The following is a 23,087-nucleotide window of genomic DNA, read 5'->3' on the forward strand; positions in this document are numbered from 1 at the left end:
GACGAAGAGGGGGAGGGACGGCGGGCCTTCCTGATCTCCGAGACCGTGTTTTTGTTTTGTTTTGTTCCGGATGGTTTGGTGGAAACGGGCTCTCCTTTCCCCCCCCCCCCCGATGCCTCTTGAGAACTAGAGACCGAGAAATCCGTTTATTGCGATCCCGCGATTTAATACACGGGATTTTGCCCATGGTGAGAAGGGGAATAAAGATACTTTAGTGGGAATTGGAAGTTGTGGCGGTTTCGGAGCGCCCGTTCTTGGGCCGTAGCGGCAAGAGAGAGAATGGATTAAGCGATGTATTGTCGGCCATTGACCAAATCTACCTCAGAGGTTAAGTTGGTTCCCGTGGGGGGGGGCGGGGTTATATATGGCAGACCGCTAACCGAAATCTCAAAAGACTTGTAGACCTTCACTATTTTATGTTAACAGGCTGCTTCAATCATAGTTTCTTCTCAATAGAATACGATTCTTTATTGGCCAAGTGTGATTGGACACACAAGGAATTTGTCTTTGGTGCATATGCTCTCAGTGTTTATAAAAGAAAAATATCTTCGTCAAGAATCATAAGGAACAACACTTAATGATAGCCGTAGGGAACAAATAAGCAATCAAATCATATTAGGAAACAGCCAATATAAATCGTAAGAATACTAGCAACAAGGTGGCAGTCATAAAGTCATAAGTGGGAGGAGATGGGTGATAGGAAGGATGAGAAGATTAATAGTAGTGCAGACTTAGAACGGTTTACATTCCTGATTTGGAATAATGCGATTATAATGGTAACAAAAATTGCACATCCAGGTAGTCCTCAGCTTAGAGCAGCTCATTCAAAGTTACAATGGCCCTGGGAAAAAAAAACTTATGACCCTTTTTCACACTTATGACCATTGCAGCATCCCAGTGGTCACATAAACCAAATTCAGACGCTTAGCAACTGACTCATATTTATGACAGTCGCAGTGTTCCAGGGTCATGTGATCACCTTTTGTGACCTGACAAAGGGGAAACTAGATTCATTTAACAACTCTATTACTAATGCAACAGTTGCAGTGATTCACTTAACAACTGCAGCAAGAAAGGCTGCAAAATGAGGCAAACTTTACTTATTAAAATGAGGCAAAATTTACTTACTTTGCAACAGAAATTTTGGGCTCAAGTCTGGCTGTAAGTCAAGGACTTCCTGTACTTTGAACTGCCAAGAGCAAATAATAAGATCCAGAGCAAAGTCTAACCCTATTGTAAACAAGGACTTGATTCATCTCCAAATCAATCCAGGTACAATGTTTTTGACAGCTGAAATTAAACAGATTTCAGGGAGGCTTAGTATGCAGGCAAAGAAGTACAGGTAGTCCTGGACTTCATGACCATAACTGAGCCCAAAATTTCTGTTGCTAAGTGAGATACATGTTAAGTGAATTTTGCCTCATTTCAAGACCTTTCCTGCCACAGTTGTTAGTAACACAGTTGTTAAGTGTGTTAATGGCTTCCCCATTGACTTTACTTGTTAGAAGGTCGCAAAAGGAGATCATGTAACCAAAGGACACTGCAACGGTCACATATATGAATCAGTTACCAAGTGTCTGAATTTTGATCAGGTGTATCCAGGGATGCTGTAAAGGTTTTAAGTGTGAAAAATGGTCATAAATCACTTTTTTCAGTGCTGTTGTAACTTTGAAAGGTCACTAAATGAACCATCCTAAAACAAGGACTACCTCTAATGCAAGATCAGAAGATCTGGAGAGACTTGGCCCATAGAATCACCAAAAGTTGGACACGAATGAATGGGTATTGCCATTTAGTATGCAGGGCTACCTGGAGTTTTCTGTTTTGTCTGTGGAGGGAGATTTTGTTGCTGCCTCTTTTATAGCTTAAAGTTTTGTTTCTCACCAAACAATACCACTAAAATCCATTGTTGTTGTTGTTGTTGTTGTTAATAATAATAATAATAATAATAATAATAATAATAATAATAATAGATTATTAGGGTTTCAAAAAGGGGGAAAAGGGGAGGGAATTTTAAATCAGTAATTTGCCCTGCCTGATAACTCCCAAAAGTGCTTTTTTAAACAGCAACTGGTTTTTGTTTTTTCTTTGGAGACATTTTGCTTCTCACCAAGAACCTTCTTCAGCTTCTTGGATGAGAAGCAAAACATCTTCAAGAAAAAAACAAAGGCCAGTTGCCTTTTGAAAAGTACTTTTGGGACAACCATGACCTGGATGTCTGAGAATCTCCATAGACATCTGCCTGATTAAAAAAATACAATAACATGAGAAAACTCTTCTCTCATGTTACTATATTAATTGAAACTATTACCAGAGCTTTGGCTGCCCCTGGCATTAGAAATTACTATTAATTTAGGCTATGTATGTATCAAAGCAGGTAATTATGCAGAGAAGAGAAATGCATACTGATTTTCCATAACTTGGTACTCTGAATTTCTAATTATTAATCACAGCTATGGAGGAATCGCACTCCCCAGTCATCTTGGAACTAATAAGGTCAAACAAGAAACTACGGCTGTTAGACCTGTTACTCTAATGACATTCCACACTAATTCTAGCAAGGCATTTTATTAATCTTTTTATGCAGTAAAATTAAAGAAGGAAATACATTTTCTCCTAATCTGCATACTCTCATCTACATATTACCTGTATTTATAAGAAAAAGTACCATAGTAGCAATAACTACTGCAACTCATATATAAAAATATGGAATGTCAAATATTAATGTTTATCCATATTTAATCCAACAGATGCTACTCAACTAACTTGGAAGTGTGCCCAATATTGTTGCTTTTGACTTGATAGTTTATAATTGTAAGAAATATGTGAACAATGCATGCACTTTTAAAATAATTCATGAGGATTTAATTGGTACATAATTTCATTGAAAAATATTGCACTTAATATTTAATTTGCTTTGGCAGTTCTTTATCTGGTATTAATTTTTTGATGGCATCTTCATACAAGCATGAAAACTATTATTTTATAACATTCAAGTTTGAACTACCGTAATCCTAAAATAATAACTTCATTATTGGACCATTTTGACAGAATGCTAGTTATTGATATTTCAATATGTATTTAACAAATTAGTCCTTATTAAGAACATTGTTTTCATTAAGTTGTGGTAACATGGCAGATACATTTATGTCATTTTGTAATTATATTTTTTCAATGATGTCAAAATTGGTTTAAAGTTGAAATGAAACATTTTGTACTTTTCTGGTGTGGTGATTATTTATTGAACCCTATTAGGTGCACACAACAGTATATAATACAGTAGGTCGTATTGCAATGTACTGTATGAAATGGGAAAATATCACTCCTTGGAATATTTTTATGACATCAAACACACAGTTGTAAAGACATCTAACAAATGCCTTTTTGCTTCTAATTAAGATTCCCCCACCCAAAATATTGCAGATGCTTTAGGAATATGTACAATAGTTCTCCATGCTACAAGCTTTTTCCCCCACGGAAATTATTTTTGTTGTTCAGTTGCTAAATTGTCTCAGACCTTTGACAATCCCATGGACCATAGCACGCCAAGTTCTCCTGTCCTCTACCATCTACTAGAGTTTGCTCGAATTCATGTTCATTGCTGGCACTATCTAATCATCTCATCCTCTGCTGTCCCCTTCTCCTTTTGCCTTCAATCTTTCCCAACATCAGGGTCCAATGAATCATCTCTTCACATTAGGTGGCAAAAGTATTTGAACTTCAGCTTCAGTATCTGTCCAAAGATTGATTTGATCTTCTTGCAGTCTAGGGGACACTCAAGAGTCTCCTCCAACACCACAATTAAAAAGCATCAATTCTTCAGTGCTTAGCCTTCCTTATGTCCAACTTTCACAGTTATACATTACTAATGAGAAAACCATATACAGACCTTCGTTGGCATGGTGATGTTTCTGCTTTTTAATATGCTGCCTAGCTTTGCCACAGCTTTCCTCCCAAGGAGCAAGAGTCTTTTAATTTCATGGCTACAGTCACCGTCTGCAATGGTATTGGGGGCCAAGAAAATAAAATCTGTCACTGCTTCCATTTCTTCTCTTATCTGTCAGGAAGTGATGAGACCGGATGCCATAATCCAGTTTTTTTAATGTTGAGTTTCAAACCAATTTTTGCATTCTCATCTTTCACCCTCATCAAGAAACTTGATCTTCACATTCTGCCATTAGAACAGAAATTATACTCCTGTAAATATATACAGGTAGTCCTCGAACTTGGAATTATATTTGTTATTGCAGTTGTTAGTGAGATGTCCCATGTGATCACCTTGCTTATGACCAGAATACCAGCTTTCCCCATGGTAATTGTTAAGCAGAATGTACAATGCCATAGCTGGTGTGGGGACACCTAATGCAGGACTACAATGCAGTACCTCCCCAGCTCACACATGCCCTGCATCAGGTCTCCCCACTTCTTGAGACACTCCTTCCTCAGCTTCCTACTCCCTGGGTCCCGCACTCTTGTGTCTCCTCTCCTGCCTCACTCCACTTATCTTTTCTAAAGTTCACCTTTCCAAAAGAGCGCCCAATCCCAATATGACATGCAGCCTAACTACAGAGGCCACTTTGTGTCACTCTGGAGGCGAGTGCCAATGTGCAAGATTGTTGTGTGTCACATCAGCTGATTCTCTTTCTAAATGACAACCTTCAGAAATTGTCTTTCAGAAAGAGAAGCAGCAATTCATCATCACATTCACCTGTATAGAAGTTGTCTGATACCATTCCAGAAACTGGTGCCAATTTAGAAGTGGCCACAATTCTTGAAATCTGAGAATCTCTCAAAACGGCACGTTTCCAAGATGGCACCAAGCCAGTTTTATATAGGAAAGCTGCATGATATATCAGCTATTTTTCTTTGGAAAAGGCAATCTTTGATAGAGGTAAGTGCATGGTGAGGTGTGGGACCCAGCAAGTTGGGAAGCAATGGGGTGGGTGGGAGGAAGATAGGCAAGTAGGGGCAACTGCAGCATCCCTGATGTTGATTGTATGGGTGCCAGAATTGTGATCCCATGACCACGGGGGCACTGCAGTGGCCATAAGTTTCGGTATAGGTCATAAGTCCCTTTATTCAGCGCCATTGTAATTCTGAATGGTCACTGAATCGTCACAAGTTGAAGGATACCTGTAAACTCATTTAAAATATGTAAAACAAGCCACATTCTGATGCTGAAACAGGTTCCTAAGAGCGGTGCTGGCTTTTCAGGGTACTTCTATTTTCAAGCTTAAAAGTCATATTTCATCGATAACTTTTTGCATATTTATACCACAGTACTGCATCTCTAGTGTTGATGGCTGGGATCCAAAGACTTTCAGAATGCCCAATAGAATTATATATATATATATATTTCAGAGCAGCAATCTATGGATTACAAACTTATTAAAATTCCACTTAATTTTTAAACAAATTAAAATGCAACATGAGTTTCTACTTGGGAAATGAAAGTCGAACATTTCTTTGATTATATAGTACAATTCACATTTACTAGTTGCTGAGCTCTGCTTAATGTAATTGAATTATAATAAAATTGAATTAAAAATTAGTGATAAATTTTTTTGGTAGCTAGGTCCTATTTCTATATAGATATTTTTATAATGATGTAATAATTATATTTAACCTAATATGATTTATTTTACTGCGAACTGGAAATACCAGATCGGTTTATGGTTTGTATCAGAATTCCTTTTCATTGTGTAATATCTTGATGAACTCCTTATTAAAACTATACCCTTCAGATTCAGACTTAGTTGTCACACTTTGTTGAATGGAAGTGCCTTCAAAAACACAAACAACAGCACAGCATAACATTTGCGAGTATTTGTTAAACAGAGGAAGAGAAACACTGTAAATCATAATTGTTGTATTACTAATGGAAAATCATACAAGTTTCATTATGAAAATGACAGAAACACAGAACCAGTTTATGCTTTTGTTGAAAGTTTAAAGAAAAGAACTGAAACCGTGAGATGTACGTGCATAGTTGGGACGGAAACGTTTTTTGTTGTTATGAGATCATCAAGTTAACGCAGCAGATAACAATTTCAGTGGAAGTTGAGAAGGTTTAAAAGTCCCGGCAATTTACTGTGCAACTTACCCTTGAACTCTAAGTACAGAATCCCGAAAAAAGAGGTACATTTAGTTAAATCAATCAATTTTATTTACAGCCAAAAGACCCAAAAGCAACTTGCAACTATAATCTAAATTTGACATTGGATAAAACAGTTTAGTAAGTAAAATACTTAAATTTATATTGTGTTTGTAAGTTGCTTATGGGCCTTCTGGATGTAAATAAAATTGGCTGATTTGATTTAAACTGAATCAACAGCTTATGCTTACCTGGTGTAAATTTTAATTTGGACTCTCAAATAAATACTTTGACATGGTTTCAAAATTATTGTGACAGATGGCCTAGGTATATGTAATACAATCTTCAATAAACATCAAGTTCAAAGCACTATGGGAGCGAGATGCACAATTAGAATTTTTAAAGGGCATTTACTGATCAGCTATAGCCATCAAAGAGGCATTCCATAGTGTTCTCTTTTGAAATCCTTGTCTATGGGGGTGGAGTTATAATAACATTTTTATATGTCTTTAAGAGACATATAATAGACTGGAGCTCATGTATTTTCCTTTGTTTATTGACAAGTTTATCACTGCAGTGGTTATTTCAGTGAAAAATTCTAGCAAGCATTTCCAAATTCTTGTTAGTAGAAAATATAATTAAGTTAATTATAATAAGTTATCCAGGTACAACTGGAACTATGCTAATTAATGATAACTAGAGTTGGAAATTTGCAGCGTAAATTTTTGTTCAAAACCTATGCTGCAAGTTATGTACCAATATTTTCTGAGGAAGTTTGGCTTCCAAAGGAGTTTATTCCTTATTTAGATGCTTGCCAGATCTCTGCCAGTCCTTATAGAAACAATAATCCTGTTCTTCTGTTTGATTCTGTTTGAGGCAAAAAGGAATTACTATAGAATAGTGTCAAAAATGTGCTCTTGTATTACAAATGCTGATCCTCTGCTTTTCAAACGGGCTGGGCTGCATAATCCATATATTCCAATTTTTTCCAATAAGAGTGTACAAAGAGAAGTGCAGTCTTCATAATGAAAGCTTTACAAATGCATAGAAATTTATAAAAACTAAGGATTGTAACTAAAAACAAAAACTGAAGAAGAAATGTTCTTGTACCTCAACGTGTTATTGTGTGTTTAGAAGCAAGAAGTTGTGAAACTAGCATTAGGTATTGGTGACCACATCATGTTGGCATAATAAAGGTTGAACAATAGGTTATTGGGAATTTTAATTTATGGAGCTCTAATCACTGGGATAAGGGCAAATTTGACTATCACTAAAAATGCCCAATGATTATGGATAGGAGTTTTGTTACATACTTATTACTTTAGATTCAAGTTGTTTCCCTAATTACAGTTATTTTCCAAAAAAATGAGAGAAAGCTTTGTGGCACCAGTATACATCATCTCTGAAGATATTGAAACCATGAATGCAAAGTGCTGTTTCCTTTCATTTGTAACTGTTTGATCCTCTTATCACTAAGCAAATAGTTATATATAAATTATTGAATTTGGGCAAGTGAAACTAAATGATAAATAATATATAATAAGCAATACGTTTCAAACAGTTGTACAAATAATCCAGGCCCTTCATATAGATATAATTGCCATTTACAATGTAATCCTACACATATTTACTTTGTACCATGTTGGACTTAATCCTAAACAAGCGTACAAAGAATTTTTCTCTCAGTGCTGTAATCCACAAATCCCATTGGGAACATTTTTGAAGGAATATACTGACATTTATGTCAACACACATCACTCAATCCTATGCATTTCTTTCTTTGTTGAAAGGACTTCCTTTTGTGCATAGGACTGCATCCATACCTAAGTGAAGAATCTAGTTCAAAACTTTTTTTAGAAAGGAAAACAAAATCTAATAATTTAAAGTTAAGAAAGTTTCCCTTCAACTTAAATTAGGCCTAAGTTATTCAAATTTGAGAAATGAACAGAAGAAACTGTTTGCAAAGCGACTGTTATACAGGTTTGTTTTGCTCTTGTTCCAATAGTTTCTTTACCAGTTTCTCTAAAGCAAAAACATGTTCATCCACATCTTCTGGTACAAGATCCCTGAGGGAATTGCAAAGTTCAAATAGGTATTCTGTATTTCTTCCACTAGGACCAACTGCATTAAAAATCTGTTCGGCAATTTCTTCTAGGGGTGCAGGTCCGAGGTAGTTAGGGTTTTCACAGGTTCCAATATATAATAGCACATTAAAAGGTTCCACTGCAGGATCTTTGGGATAGAAGACAATAGCTGTAGTCCTATATCCACCCTTCTCTCGAAAATCAAGATAGGCTTTTACTTCAACTTCTTGTCCTATTGGCAGTTTGTATGCAACACCCCATACACAACCCTGTAGAAGAATACAACCAGAAAGATAAAGCATACAAAGATCAGACTCTATCAAAGAGTTGCAGAGGTCACTCTTCCAAACCATTATTGTCAGTAAGGCATGCACATAACTTCTTTAATGAAAAACTAGAAAACAGGGAACTGCAAATTCTCAAACCCATGTTTCCAATTCTTCACTGGCTATCTATCCTTCTCAGGTTTTCTTCCAGGGTTTTACTATGGTTAAGAACTCTCTTTCTACTCTCCGACACCTCTGTGCAGATACTTCATCTAACAAGTACTGTTAATTTAGCAAGATAGGTTGAGAGAGATAAGCTAAAAATATTGCTAATTTCTAGTTATTTTAACTCCGCACTGTTAGGATGACTACAGGATATTGATTTGAAATAACTAGTTTACAATGATTGGAGTTTGTTTTGCAATACAAATGCTGGGGAAAGAAAGAGAAAAAAATCCAAGCTAAACTATTCTTTGCTTATAGAGGAAGCTGTCTGCTAACATAATAGGATCTAACTGCACAGCAGTATGAAAAAACTTACCAGAAAAGTACAGAAGAATTCACAGTGACAGACACTGTGTTGCATTTTGCTGATCTTGTCAAGTACAAAAGGTTGAAATCTGTAGCTGCCATTACTCTGATCTAAATTCGGCAGCATTACAGGACAACTAGTGGTGTTCAAACCTCCTTGTTTTTATGACATTTACATTTATTCTCAAGAAAATATAAATACTAGGAGCGTATCACTGATGCTACTTAAAAAAGATATACACAATTGAGGCTTCTGGGCTATAAGCAGTGACCATATCCCTCCAAAAGTTGCCTCCAATTGTATTTTTAAGAGAAACTGCTCAGTGCATCATAAGTAAATGGTACATATTTTAATGTAATGTATATTATATCACAATTAAACTATGGCAAAATGATTTTTATTTTTGTCTTAGACATTTTTTAATCTTGGTTTCACTTAATTTTTTTACAGGGTCCCATCTAGCATACCATCTAGAAGTCAAGAGTGGTCCTTGGTGTGAACACCCCTAATGTAGAAGAAATAAAGATATATGATAGTAATACGAACTGAGCTTATTTTATTTTAGTTCACAGTTTTTATTTTACAAAACATTTCGCATGTATTTTCAGTAATATTGCAATAATTTTGCAACACCCTGTAAATTTTTACTTTTGCTCTTTGGATTTGTGAACACAAAGTTGAAAATTTAATTCACCTGTGAGTTTGCAACTGATTTGAGGATGGAAGTGAGATTTTCATGGTTGACATTTTTAATTTCTGATCCCAGGCAAATTTACTTTAAGTAGGTTTAGTAGTACCTAGCTGTGTAAAACTGTAGTTTAAGTATCAGTATTGCAGCATTTAACAGCGGCACATAGAAAGGGAGCAGTTGTTTATTTTCTTTGTACTATAAACAGAACATTACTTTCTAAAAAGGTTTAAAATATAAACACTGTAATCAGAGTTAGCAGTTTTCAGCAACATGTTAAAATAAAACGCTAATTATTCTGGGAAAATAAATTTTAAAAAAATCAAGGAAGCCATTCAAGTACAAGAGAAATTTACAGTGGCAAAAAGTATATTGAGGACACACCAGAAGTGTGAGTTTGAAGGGTTATTTTGAAGAAATATAATGGAATATGCTCTAAAGAACCGGCACTTCAGAGAGCAGACAATCTTAATGTTTAGGTTTTTTTCTATATTTCTTTATTGACATTTTATTTTAGAATAATACTGACCAAATATATCTAAAATTAAGTTGTGGGACAGGACACTAATTTCTTTATACAAAAACTATAAAGAGCTGCTTTACCATTCAACTGGATATTACTTCTTGCTCACCTATGGTATAGTCCAAGACAAATACTGAACATATATACAACAGCAAGAAAATGCCACTAAGAGGGTGAATTTGGCACAGGATTGCACTGTCTTTGAGCACTGAACTTATTTTTCAGTCTGCAATGTATCTCATCAGTTCTTTCTGCAATCCTGAAGACATAAGATTCACAAGTGGAACTAGACATTATAGGGAGACATTATATATTCTCTTGATTTTTTTTCCTATGTCTACTCTGTGAAACTAATAGTAAGCTTGTTTGAAAGTTAAATTATATTTTATAACAGCATCTCATTATATGTAGCCCTTGCTTAACAACCATTTGTTCAGCAATTGAACTTTGAAGCAGTGAATCGTAGTTATGGCTGTTCCTTGAAGTTACAGCTGTTGCAGTGCCAACTTTGAATTATTATTGAGGTTCACTTCATAGTCAACTAGATGTTTATATTGGATTTGATACTTTTCCCCACTCACTGAGTCCTTCACAAGGATCTGGGTTAGGCAATTGTTTGTTTATGTTTCATATTTCCTAACTGCCCATCTCATTTGAGCAGGGAGGGAAATGTTATTAGTAGTAACAAATAAGGATGTAAGCTGTTCCAAATAAAGCTGCCTTTTGCAATTGACTAATGGGGATTTTGTCAAAACCAATGTTTTTCAAGTGGTGCTCCAGATGTTTTGAGATTGCACCCAAGGGTGCAATTGGAACTATCTTTGTTTTCTTTTGCATTTTCTATTTGTTTTCTATTTGCATTTTCTTTGTTTTTGCTTTTTGTGATTTTATCCAGTTCTTTCACAGTAGTTATAAAGCTAATGCTGCAATGATTAAGTGAACCAATGGTTTTGCTGAACGTTTTAAATAAATGCTAGTTTTGGGTGAAACCGTCATAAAATGTGGTCACATGACTGCATGGCGTTGCAAATAGCCATAAATGTGACCTGGTTGCCAAGCGCCTGAAGTTGTCATGTGACTGCAGGGTGGGGTGGGATTGTTGAAAATTTGAATTTGGGTCGTAAATGGCTCCCTGCTAAGTTCATCATAACTTCTAAAGTCACTGACCAGTCATAAGTTGAGAACTACCTGTAAATGTAGAAATGACAGGCTTCTAAGTTTATAAAGAATTTTCCAAAGAGTCATTTGCCTTTCCTCTAATTTCATGAATTTAGGTTACAGCCAAATCTTTTTTGCTTCATAGATTATTTCTTAATTTCTAAAAGGAGAATCAGAATATATTTGGAAAGACATGGCAGAAAATAAGTGGATGGGCCAATTAAAGTCAGAAATTCTGGTCTCAATTATGGCCATTAAGTAAGGTCTACCTGTACCTTGGCAAGTATAAATAGACAATAAGGAGATGCTAAAATGAGATACTGAACCCTTTTGTTTAAATAGTAAAAATAACTTTTATGAAACCACTAATTGCAATACAGTTTGTAAATGCCACACAGTTTTAAAGGGATGGAGGTATGGAAATGAAGAGAGAAGTTCATTTGTGTTTGACAGATAATATTGTTAGAATTACCCTGTTTCCCCCAAAATAAGACATCGCATGATAATAAGCCCAATCGGGCTTTTGAGTGCATGGCAATAAGGCCAAGCGCTTATTTCAGGGTTCAAAAAAATATAAGACAGGGTCTTATTTTCAGGGAAACACGGTACTTTCTTAGATATAAATTAATTCTCAGCTATTTTCCAGGAGTCCTAATGCACCCTTCAGTGCAGATAGTCCTTGACTTACAACTACAATTGAACCCAAAATTTCTGTTGCTAAGTTAGACCTGTTAAGTGAGTTTTGCCCCATTTTATGACCTTTCTTGCCACCGTTAAGTGAATCACTTGTTAAATTACCGTATTTTTTGGACTATAAGATGGACCAGTGTATAAGGCACACCAAGATTTCCAAGAGGTAATGAAGAAAAAAAAAGTTTTTGGCCTCCCCGGCTCCCAGGAACACTGTGCAGACCTCCCAAGCCCTCTGTGCGCCCCGTTTTTTGCCCATTTTTGTGAAAAACGGGGCGCGTAGAGGGTTTGGGAGGCCTGCACAGTACTTCTGGAGGTTGGGCAAAAACAGGCCCATTTTTGCAAAAAACGGCACGCGGGGAGGGTTTGGGAGGCCTGCAGAGTTTTCCTGGGGGCTGGGGGAGGGCAAAAACACCCGTTTTTGCAAAAAACAGGCAACAAATGGGCCCATTTCATTTTTTGTAAAAATGGGGGTGTTTTGCCCTCCCCAACCATCAGGAGCACTCTGCAGGCCTCCCAAACCCTCTGTGCACCCCGTTTTTAATAATAATAATAATAATAATATTTTAATTTGTATACAGCCCTTCTCCCGAAGGACTCAGGGCGGTGAACAGGCAGATAAAATATAAATACACACAATAATTAAAAACATCCCTTAAAAAACTAATTTAAATGCCCAAAATGTTAAAAAACGTACTCCCCCGTAAAATCACAAAATTTTAACGGGCCCGTTTTTCACAAAAATGGGACAAGCGGGGCAGGGCTTTGGGAAGCCAAAAATGGCTGTATTTGATGTATAAGACGCACCAACATTTCCACCCTCTTTTAGGGGGCAAAAAGGTTCATCTTATACTCTGAAAAATATGGTAGTAACATAGTTGTTAACTGAATCAGGTTTCTCCATTGTTTTTGCTTCTCAGAAGGTTGCAAAAGGCAATCTCATGATCCTGGGACTCTGCAATGGTCATAAATATGAGTCAGTTGCCAAGCATCTGAATTTTGATCACATGACCATGGGGATACCTCAATGGTCATGTGTGAAAAACATTCATAAGTCACTTTTTCCAGTGCTGTTGTAACTCTGAATAGTCACTAAATGAACTGTTGTTAAGTTGAGGACTACCTGTACAGGTAGTTCTTGATTTGTTCAAAGTTAAAATGGATTGCAAAAAAAGGTACTTACAGTATGGATTTGAAGTTTCAATGGCCACCTCATCCATGGTCACATGCCTGCATTTTTGGCATTTAGCAACCAGCCCACATTTACAGCTGTTTGCAGCATCCTGCAGTCACATGACAATTGATGATTATTTTTGCTGGAAACTAGCTTTGCTTCTGGTTTGCTGCAAAAAAATGCCCATTGAGGACAATGTAATTGCTTAATGACTGCAGTGGCCACTTTACAATTGCTGCGTTTAACAACTGCTGCAAAAAAGGTCATAAAATCAGGTGCAGTCATGTTATGACTGCTTAATATTGGCACAACTTACAACAGTAACTGAGGACTCCCTATAAAAGCTGAATGAACATGGGGCAGGAAAGAAAAATAAGAGATCTTAAAGGTGAACAGGAATCAATTTATTTGAAATCAGTATTAAGCATATTAAGAGATTTTTTTCAGGAAAATGGACAAGTTTCTTCAACTGAATGGTTTATAAACAGCTGTATACTATTTTGGCTGCTTTTCTATAGGAACAGGGCTTTTGTCCACGAAAAATGTCAATTTGATACATATTAGGCTTAGGATGGTTCCTGGACTATCACTTAGAACTTCCTTCTTCATTATTTTTGGAGAGAAATGATAACAATTGAAATTCTATGCATATTTACTTTGTAGTAATTTATATTGTGTTTGAATTTATATCCCAACTGATGTGTATAAGATTGCAGGTTAAAATTCTAGTTTTCTCTCTATATCATAATTAGGAAGGCAGATGCTACATTTTGAGGACAAAACATATTTATAGAATATGTAAAAATACAACTACTGTACCTCAGGATCTTCAATAAGTGTCACAACTCTTCCAGGCTAAAATTTAAAAACAAAACAAACAAGTAAAAACTTTCAGAGCCAGTACAAAAGTGAATTTTTTTAAAACGAAAATCCAAACCATAGGATCATTAAATAAATGAAATATATATTTAAAGTATTTGAATTCTGTCATAGTGATGGCATATTTGCTGGCTGAGGACTTATATATGCAGACTGTAACATAAATCCATTTGTAATCATTTTATTTATGTACAAGTATTTCGTGTTTTTTTAGGCTGGTTTAATCAAGCAAAATAATTCAACTCAGTAGTAATAAGAAATCAATAAGCAGTACCCATATGATTCTCAGGCACATTTATCATTGGTTCCTCAGTCCTTAAATGCCTGTTGAATATTGTCATAGACTTTAAAATATCAAGATGCTCATCTTATTTTACAAAACAGCTACTTCCATAAAAGGAGAGATCCAGGAGAGAATGTTTTTTTTTGAAGTCCCTTCTATAGACTTTTTTTGGGATGTGTAAATATGCGCTCCTTCTATTTGCCTTGTAGAGGCAGATTCTACTTGGAGCTCCCAAGTAGAAATGATTTCATAGATATCAAGGTCTCTTTAATTCTTATAGTTATAACTGGAATAATTAATGTAATAATTAATAATTCTTACAGAATAATGAATTGCACCCAGAAATAAACTGGCAACTGTTGTAGTTTCCATAAAATAGATGTTGTATGATAATGAGGCAGTTGTCCTAGTGGTTAAGGTACCAGGCTAAAAACCAGGAGACTCTGACTTCTAGTCCCGTTTTAGGTATGAAAGGTAGCTGGATGACTTCGGACCAGCCACTCAGTCCAAGCCACCTCACAGAGCTATTGTAGGGAAAATAGGAGGATGAAGGAGTATTAAGTATATTTGCTTCCTTAAGTTATTTATAAAAATAATACTTGTTGGACATAAATAAATAAAATTTAAATAAAAATAAATAAGCTGCATTTTGTACCAGGTAAAAGGTTTTCTTATTCACAAATTTGTCCCCTGGCAACTCACTTGCTATCTTACCTGAGTTTTGTTTTTTTTTAAAGATGAAAATAATGATGTTAGTAAAAGCAGGAAGCTGGCATGCTACAAAGCACAAGCCTCTAGACGCATGTAGTCTTTGAGTCACACATATATCTTACTGGGAAATGAAACCTGGCTTTAGGAAGTGGCTTGCCTTCTGATAAATGAGTATTGTGAGATTGGCTATGCATACAATACTATGATAGCTATGTTCTGAATCCACCTATCACTATGTTTTCAAAATTTTAAATTTGCCCCTAGCCCATAATTACTAGGTTTGCCTCTTGCTGTATACTTGTAATAATCAATAAAGTCATATGGGTGATAAGGTTTGCCTGAAGGCTGTTGAGGTCTGGATGGGGAGCAGAAGTCTAAATCTAAACCCTAGCAAGACAGACTGGCTCTGGGTTAGGGGCTCTTTGGCTCTTGAAGAATTGCCATCTTTGATTGTGGATGGAGCTGCAATGCCCCATACTGACCCACTGCATAATCAAGGAATTCTTCTGGAGTTGTGACTCTTGCTTGAGGAGCCAGTGGCAGTCTCTGCACAACTATGACCAACATGCCTTGGTCATCACCCATCTTGACTGTTGTAACACAGTTTACATAGTACAGTATCTAGGAGCTTCATTTGGTTCAGAATGCAGTGGCCTGAGTTTTATGCAAGCCTAAAGCACTTCATTTGTGATCTCTCTTGTAAGAGTTGCTGTGGCTGTCAATATGCTGCCAGATACAATTCATGGTGCTGATTATCACCTTTAAAGCCCTACGTGGCTTCGGCTTTTTGAAGGACCACCTTCCCTATTACAACCACCTAGCCTTCCAGGACAGAAAGACAGGATATGTTATGGGTCCCATCAGTTTGGGGTGTACATCTGGTGGGACCAAGAAAAAGGTCTTCTAAGTGGTGGCCACCTCTCTATTGAATATCTTTCTTGCTGAAGTATGGCTTGTCCTCTATCCTGTTGCTTTTCTAAAAGGCAACAGGTCTGGGACACCAAATGAAGCTGAAGCTGTCAAGTACAAGAAATTGGGAACCAGGATAGAGTTCAAAATGCTACAAGTTTATTTTATGCTACCTATACACATTAATCTATTAATGGTCAAGGTGAATTGGCTCCATGTAAGAGTTAACAGACTTCAAGGTCTCTTATGGGGGTGTAGATATTCCAAACTGATTATGTGTTGGACCCTACCCTCAGGCTCAGCTGATCATCTCCTACAGGAGCCAATCGTGGTTAATTTGATTGTGTTGTTGCTGCCATGGGGGGAGGGGGTTATGTGTTTTTATATTTGTGGTTTTTAAAGTTGTAAGCCCCTTGGGGTCACCTAGATGTGAGTTTAGTGGTCCTGTAAATTTGTTTAATAAATTTGAAAAATGAGATTTGGCCTTAGAAATGTATTCATGTGTGCACTCATAAGAATGACCACATTTGTACAGGTATAAGAATGAAGTGTCCTCTTTACCACAAATGGGATCTTTGTGCCCAGTTGTTTAACTGTGATAAGATGAGGCCATCTGGTATCTAATAGCTAGGAAAAAACATTCTATAAAACAAAGCAAAATTATCCCTTAACTTCATTTATAGGCAGTTTATACATACTGTAGCAAAATTTTGCTGTTTACAGAAATAAATTTAATTACTAGATAATGCAAATGAAAATATTAGAGTGCCTTGTAATGTAAATGTACGTAAAAAGGGGTAATCAACTGGTGATGAATTTCTATGTAGAACAGACAATACAAAAGAACATGGGCTGTGGTTTCTGTAGCACCCAAGTCACAGGGGCAATATCTGCTTTCATATGGAGCTTGCCTATAGTTCCTTTAAAAAAACAGCTGTGGGAAAAATGACATTGTGTTATCTTAGTTAAAAACTTTTTAAAAGGCCTAAGTTAAGGTGCTATTTATTAGTCTGAGTCAACAATATAGGAATCTGTATTCATATTACTATTACTGTATTTGTGATTACTATTTCTCTGAACTTTTAAAAAGACAGAATTGTTTACAATCTAGACATTAACTGATAACTAAATTAAGTAACTTTTTCATTAAATGTTCAGAAGTACATAGGTACTGTTTTATCCAATCATGAAGATGCTTAGATGATTAATCTGAATGTTGTACATCATTTTTCTAATTTCTATAGTATATTCCATTATCTACCTTAAACGTATTCCTTAAAATACTACGTATTCCTTAAAATACTTTTTTGTTAATTTACTGTGGATATTCTAAACTTATGCTGAAATATTATAAGAAGCATATACTTCTAAATAAATTTTCAAAATTTGTTGTAAGGATTTCAGACTGGAGATGTGAATTTGCATAAAAAGCAAACAACATTATTTGAAAGGTGTAAGCTCTACTGAATATTAATGTTGTTGCATATTGTCTAATCCCAGAAGAATGCCAATTATTTTTAAGTATTGGCTCATTTATGTTGAAGTCAGTCAGTATTTCTGATGACTGACAAATCTGCTGCATATACAGCAGTAAATAACATAGCCTTGCCTTGTCAATGCCATTCTCCTAGATTGCTGGATGTTTCTGAACTCCATTGTTTCCTCTGCTCCACAAATACTATTTAGAATTTTATAAGCTCTATAATCCTTGTATAGCGAGAGGCACACTGGGTTTCAAAGTACTGTAAAATTTAATATTTTTGTTCAAATATTTTTATTTTTTATGAAATAGAAAATAGAAAAGGCTTTACTTGTTTTAATCTTAATTCATAGATATTGTTATTAACCTATGGTAGGCAATGTTTTTGAAAAGTATTTTCAAATAATAACTAGACCATAGCTTATTATTAGTCCTTTATTTAGGCTACAAAATCAAAATACGGTTTTCTGAGAAATCCCTGAAAGTTGGAGAAATATACATCAGTGGGCTTTAGTAGGCAATGAACAGCATATTGATGCTGTTCATATTGATACAGACACCTGCACTAATAACTGAAATCCTTCAATCTGAGGAAATTAATGGTTGTGGTTCCAAAAATATGTTTTTATGCTTAATCAGGAATAATTAAGTATTTGCATAAAAACAAGCATTTTAAAATTTGACCAAATATATTTTAAAATCCTCCATACATTAACAAATAATCTAGATCAACACAACCAATCTTATTATAATATCAAATTATTTGGAAGAGTGAAATCCAGTGCATCTTGGCGGTGCTTGAAATCAGCTATTTAAAATTCTGTTTAACCACAAGAAGCAGGTTGTTAGTCCATGCTGCTTACTTGCTTTGGTTTAACTCCGCAGAATTTTGGTTCAAACTAAAAGGCCATTGGGCAATCTAACTCCTATGGGTAGCATATAAAAATGAATAGTAACATGCTTCTGTTGATATAACTCAGTAGTTTGATTGAGAGTCATACTTCCATGTTTCTGGATTGTTATATGACAGAAACAAGTGAAAATTACTGGTTAGCGCACAACTCCATATAAATCATATGTAGAACCTTCAGAATGATTTATCCCTGGTGGTTTGTGGGAACTACCTGTACCACACATTACTCGTATGCTATACAGACTTATTTATTTATTTTAAAGATTTATATAGCCTCTTATTTTATACAACATAATGGTGGGCAGTTTACAGCCACACAAAAAAACCAGCATAAAAACTTGCGGTGGCCCTAAAAATATACTCCTTATATATACCAACAACTTTATCAGGCTCCAGCCAGATGCTATCCCAACTTTGTTGGAAAAACAAAGTCTTCAAGCCTTTTCAGGAAACCAGGTGGGTTGGGATCTGCTGGATCTCCGAGGGAAGGTTGTTCCAAAGGGCAGGAGCTACTACCAAAAAGGCAAACTACTTCAATCCTTCTAGATGGCAACATTTAAGGGAAGGAACCTAGAGCAAGCCACTCTATCTGATCTGATGGAGAAGATCAGATAAATAACCTCAAGTGGTCCCACAAATAATCTGGCCCTATGCCATTCAGGACTTTAAAGGAGATAATAAGAATCTTGAATTACAGTCAAAAAGAAAATTGAAGATAGTATAGCTTGCATATCATCAAAGTACATGGGCAAACCATGGGAAGCCCAAAACCTCACATGCCGCTGCATTCTGGATCAATTCTGTCTTATCGGTTCTATTTCAATGTAATGTTCAGATACAGCCACGAAATACTATCTCTATTAAAAATGGAAGGAATAAAATAGCAAATAAAACCAATAAGAAACAGGGAAAGGATGCATACTGGGCAACATGTTCTTGTCTCGGTTATACTACAACAGTAAGTTTGTAAACATTTCAGAACTATCCATACTTCTACTGTACTATGAGCTGCAATGTGCTTTAAACTTCATCTAAGATCTATTAGATTAGATTCAACAAATATTTGCTGTACATTTTGACCAATCATGCACTTTGATTTGCAAGTATTTTGGCCCTTTCCATTTTACACAACAACTTTGTTTCATTGATAATTTGGGGTTGTCTTAGATGAACTTGTTTCAGGTCAGATATATTTTCAGTTAGGCTAATTGTTGTAAATACTTAGCAGTCTCCTCCCAACAGTAAAATTGGCTATTTCCTCCCCAATTGCCGGTCATAAGGCTGAAAAATAGCTCTAATCCATGAAAATTCCCATCACTATGCTTACAATGAGTTACTTTTACTGGAATTCAATATTTTACTTTCTTCAAAAATAAAATTTCTCATTAATATCTAAAGTTCTATTTTTATCTCAGTCTGTCCACAGAACCATGTTTCAGTAGCCTGCTGGATCATCTTTGGCAAATTTGAAACCTGTGGCATTGAGGGGTTTTTTGGTTTTTTTTTGGAAACCAATGGTTTTCTCTTTGATAACCTTCCATTCAGATCATTCTTCTTAGGTGTCTAATGGTAGAGTCATGAACTCTGACATCAGTGCATTGTTCAGTGCAAGAGTGGCCTGATTCTTTGCTGTTCTCTGGGCTCTTTGTGATCTCCCAGAAAATTGAAAGGTTTGGTCTTGGGAAATTTTGTGTTGGATGACCAGGCTTGGGAGTAATAGTCATGTTGCATTTTCTCCATTTGTACACTACCCGACTGAATTGATGGAGACCATTCTAGTCTCATGAACACCAACAACACTTTTTCTTAGGGCTACAAAATTGAGCATGTTTACACAAACTTCGACTGTGAGCAACATTCTGATAATGACAGGCAATGTTTGTTTTATTAATAAGCTTACATGAGCTCTGAGGACATTGTAAGTCAAAGTGTTGCAGGATTATGGATAGTTCCAAAAGATTCATGTACTTTCTCTTCTCTTTTTTTCTTTCTTAGCATCTTTTTGCAAGTGCAGGATCCTTGCCCAAATTCACCTAATCAGCCTTCATGATTAGTCCCTAGATGGGATTAGAAATCACAGTCTTCTGGTTTCTAGCATGGAGCCTTACCGACTAGACGAAACCGGTTCTTAGATTTTTCCTCATTTTGTTCTGTCCAAAAAAGATACTGAAGAATGTTTATTTAATCAGAATTTTCTTATTAATTCTAGTATAATGGTAAAGAAGTAAAAAAAATGGAAAATTAACAGCTACTATAGTATTTTCTTATAATTATTTAATATAATCAGACGTTGTTTCAAAGGCAATCATAAATCAGAATAAGTGCAGAAATTTTGATCTTTCTAATGTGCCACTGAATTCATTGACACTTATTTCTTGGTAAGGATGCAAAAACTAGGATGTTTTTAGTGAACAAACTTTGGGCTCATATTATTGATACATTTATATAAAAAGAGAAACGGGGACTGAAGCTGTATAAATGATGTAGAGTCATGAACTCTGACATCAGTGCATTGTTCAGTGCAAGAGTGGCCTGATTCTTTGCTGTTCTCTGGGCTCTTTGTGATCTCCCAGAAAATTGAAAGGTTTGGTCTTGGGAAATTTTGTGTTGGATGACCAGGCTTGGGAGTAATAGTCATGTTGCATTTTCTCCATTTGTACACTACCCGACTGAATTGATGGAGACCATTCTAGTCTCATGAACACCAACAACACTTTTTCTTAGGGCTACAAAATTGAGCATGTTTACACAAACTTCGACTGTGAGCAACATTCTGATAATGACAGGCAATGTTTGTTTTATTAATAAGCTTACATGAGCTCTGAGGACATTGTAAGTCAAAGTGTTGCAGGATTATGGATAGTTCAAAAGATTCATGTACTTTCTCTTCTCTTTTTTCTTTCTTAGCATCTTTTGCAAGTGCAGGATCCTTGCCCAAATTCACCTAATCAGCCTTCATGATTAGTCCCTAGATGGGATTAGAAATCACAGTCTTCTGGTTTCTAGCATGGAGCCTTACCGACTAGACGAAACCGGTTCTTAGATTTTTCCTCATTTTGTTCTGTCCAAAAAAGATACTGAAGAATGTTTATTTAATCAGAATTTTCTTAGATATGTTCATCAAGAATCATAAGGTACAACACTTAATGATAGTCATAGGATACAAAAACATGGAGGACTGAGCTGTGCATCTCAATGCTATGGCACATTTATTTCTTTTATGAAATAGTCTGAAATTTTTCTCAAATCACATTCAAGAACAAAATAGATGCAGCCATTAAAAGACTTGCTGATGGCAAATGCCTTAAGGCAGTTTTAGAGGGAAAGAATACTTTTCTTGATCTTTAACAACAAATATATGTTGCTCAGGAGATGATCACACTGTTCATATATGCACAATATATGCTCATATTTGCACAATATGCTAAATAATAACTGATTAAACTATACATGCTAAGCTAAAACTAAACAAATCCTGTTATGTCTTAGTATGTTGTGCGAATCAGGACATCATTTTAAGCCATAATGTGATTTCTTTGTTTTGGTATAACATGTTAGAATACAGCCAGCATTATCCATGGGTTTGGATTTAAACATATGCAAGGTTAGTAATTTTATTTTTAGCAGAAAATCAAATCTTGCCTATTTAAGTTCTCTTCATAGTGTGGTCAGAAGGAATCTGGGCAAATATAAATAAATTTATAGAAGATGACCCAAACATTGAAGTTTAGTGCAACCATAAAAAAACCGGAAACCCTAGTTTGGGAACTTTGTCCTTTTCCTTGTTGCCTGCAAGATACACTGTCCTGTCTGCATTTACCCAACGGGGAAAAAAATACAATTGTACCCAATTGTATGCGAGGTTTGTTTGTGTATAGATAAAATAGACAAGTTAAAAAGCATAAGAAGTAGTTGTGGGAGACAAAGACACCTTTCCTCTCTTATTCCAACAATAATAAGCGCTGGGCTGTGCGTGTGAAAAGTGCACCTGGGTTCTGGAATCGCTCCACCCGTAGTAAATTGGCACTCGGCTTATTTTACTCCAAACGTGGAAGATCTGCCTCGGCAGTTATGCACACAAACATCAATCCGACCAGTGGGCACGCAGGCACTTGCCAAGCTCCTCTGCAACAGGATGGCTGGCGGGTCAGCTCTGGTCAGTCGCACAGGTTCAACTCCCCAAACCTTTTCCTTCTCGAACCCAGTTCGATTCCAACCCAGCTCCCATCTGGGAGCGAACAAATTCTCCCCACTGAGAGAGCGAGCGAGTCCTGGCATATCTCAGTGTCCCACCGGCACCGAGCGGATAACGAGGTAGCCCCGCTTCTCCGCTCCGTCTGCCTACCGCAGCTCACCTTGCCCGGCACTCCACGGTGATCCGTACTGCCTTGCCAGAACCTCCTGCTGTAGCCCGTGATGTATCCTACCATCTTGTCCTCGTAAGGAAAATCCACCTTCCAGATGAGAGAGCCATATCCGAACACCCACATGTTTCTAGCCCCGTCACTCTTTGCTTCGCTGACTGGGGAAGAGGGAGGGGACGGGCAACAGCGGCCCTGGGGGCTGCTAGGGCTTTGCATATTCTCTCCAGCCTTTGTTGAGCAGCCAGAGCACACAGCAGAGCGCAGGGCCCGCGCTCAAAAGAGCCCCAACCTCCGAGCGGGCTCCGCTTCCACTTAACCACGTGCCCCTCCACTGACTGT

At 36.4% G+C, this 23,087-nt stretch overlaps 2 protein-coding genes across 2 annotated transcripts in view; one reads left to right on the forward strand and one right to left on the reverse strand.

Moving 5' to 3' along the window:
• The window catches only part of ASB3 (ankyrin repeat and SOCS box containing 3), a 128,655-nt gene that overhangs the window by 212 nt on the left and 105,356 nt on the right, over positions 1-23,087 (forward strand). The window lies entirely within an intron of this gene.
• On the reverse strand, positions 17-23,011 carry CHAC2 (ChaC glutathione specific gamma-glutamylcyclotransferase 2). Its single transcript, XM_058164961.1, has 3 exons — positions 22,740-23,011; positions 14,029-14,064; positions 17-8,447 (listed from the first exon to the last, which is right to left on the reverse strand). The coding sequence occupies exons 1-3, from the start codon at positions 22,962-22,964 to the stop codon at positions 8,067-8,069; spliced, it is 642 nt and encodes a 213-aa protein (XP_058020944.1). The 5' UTR covers positions 22,965-23,011; the 3' UTR covers positions 17-8,066.

This window comes from Ahaetulla prasina, chromosome 1 (genome assembly GCF_028640845.1).
Source record: "Ahaetulla prasina isolate Xishuangbanna chromosome 1, ASM2864084v1, whole genome shotgun sequence".
In the NCBI taxonomy this organism is placed as follows: Eukaryota; Metazoa; Chordata; class Lepidosauria; order Squamata; family Colubridae; genus Ahaetulla; species Ahaetulla prasina.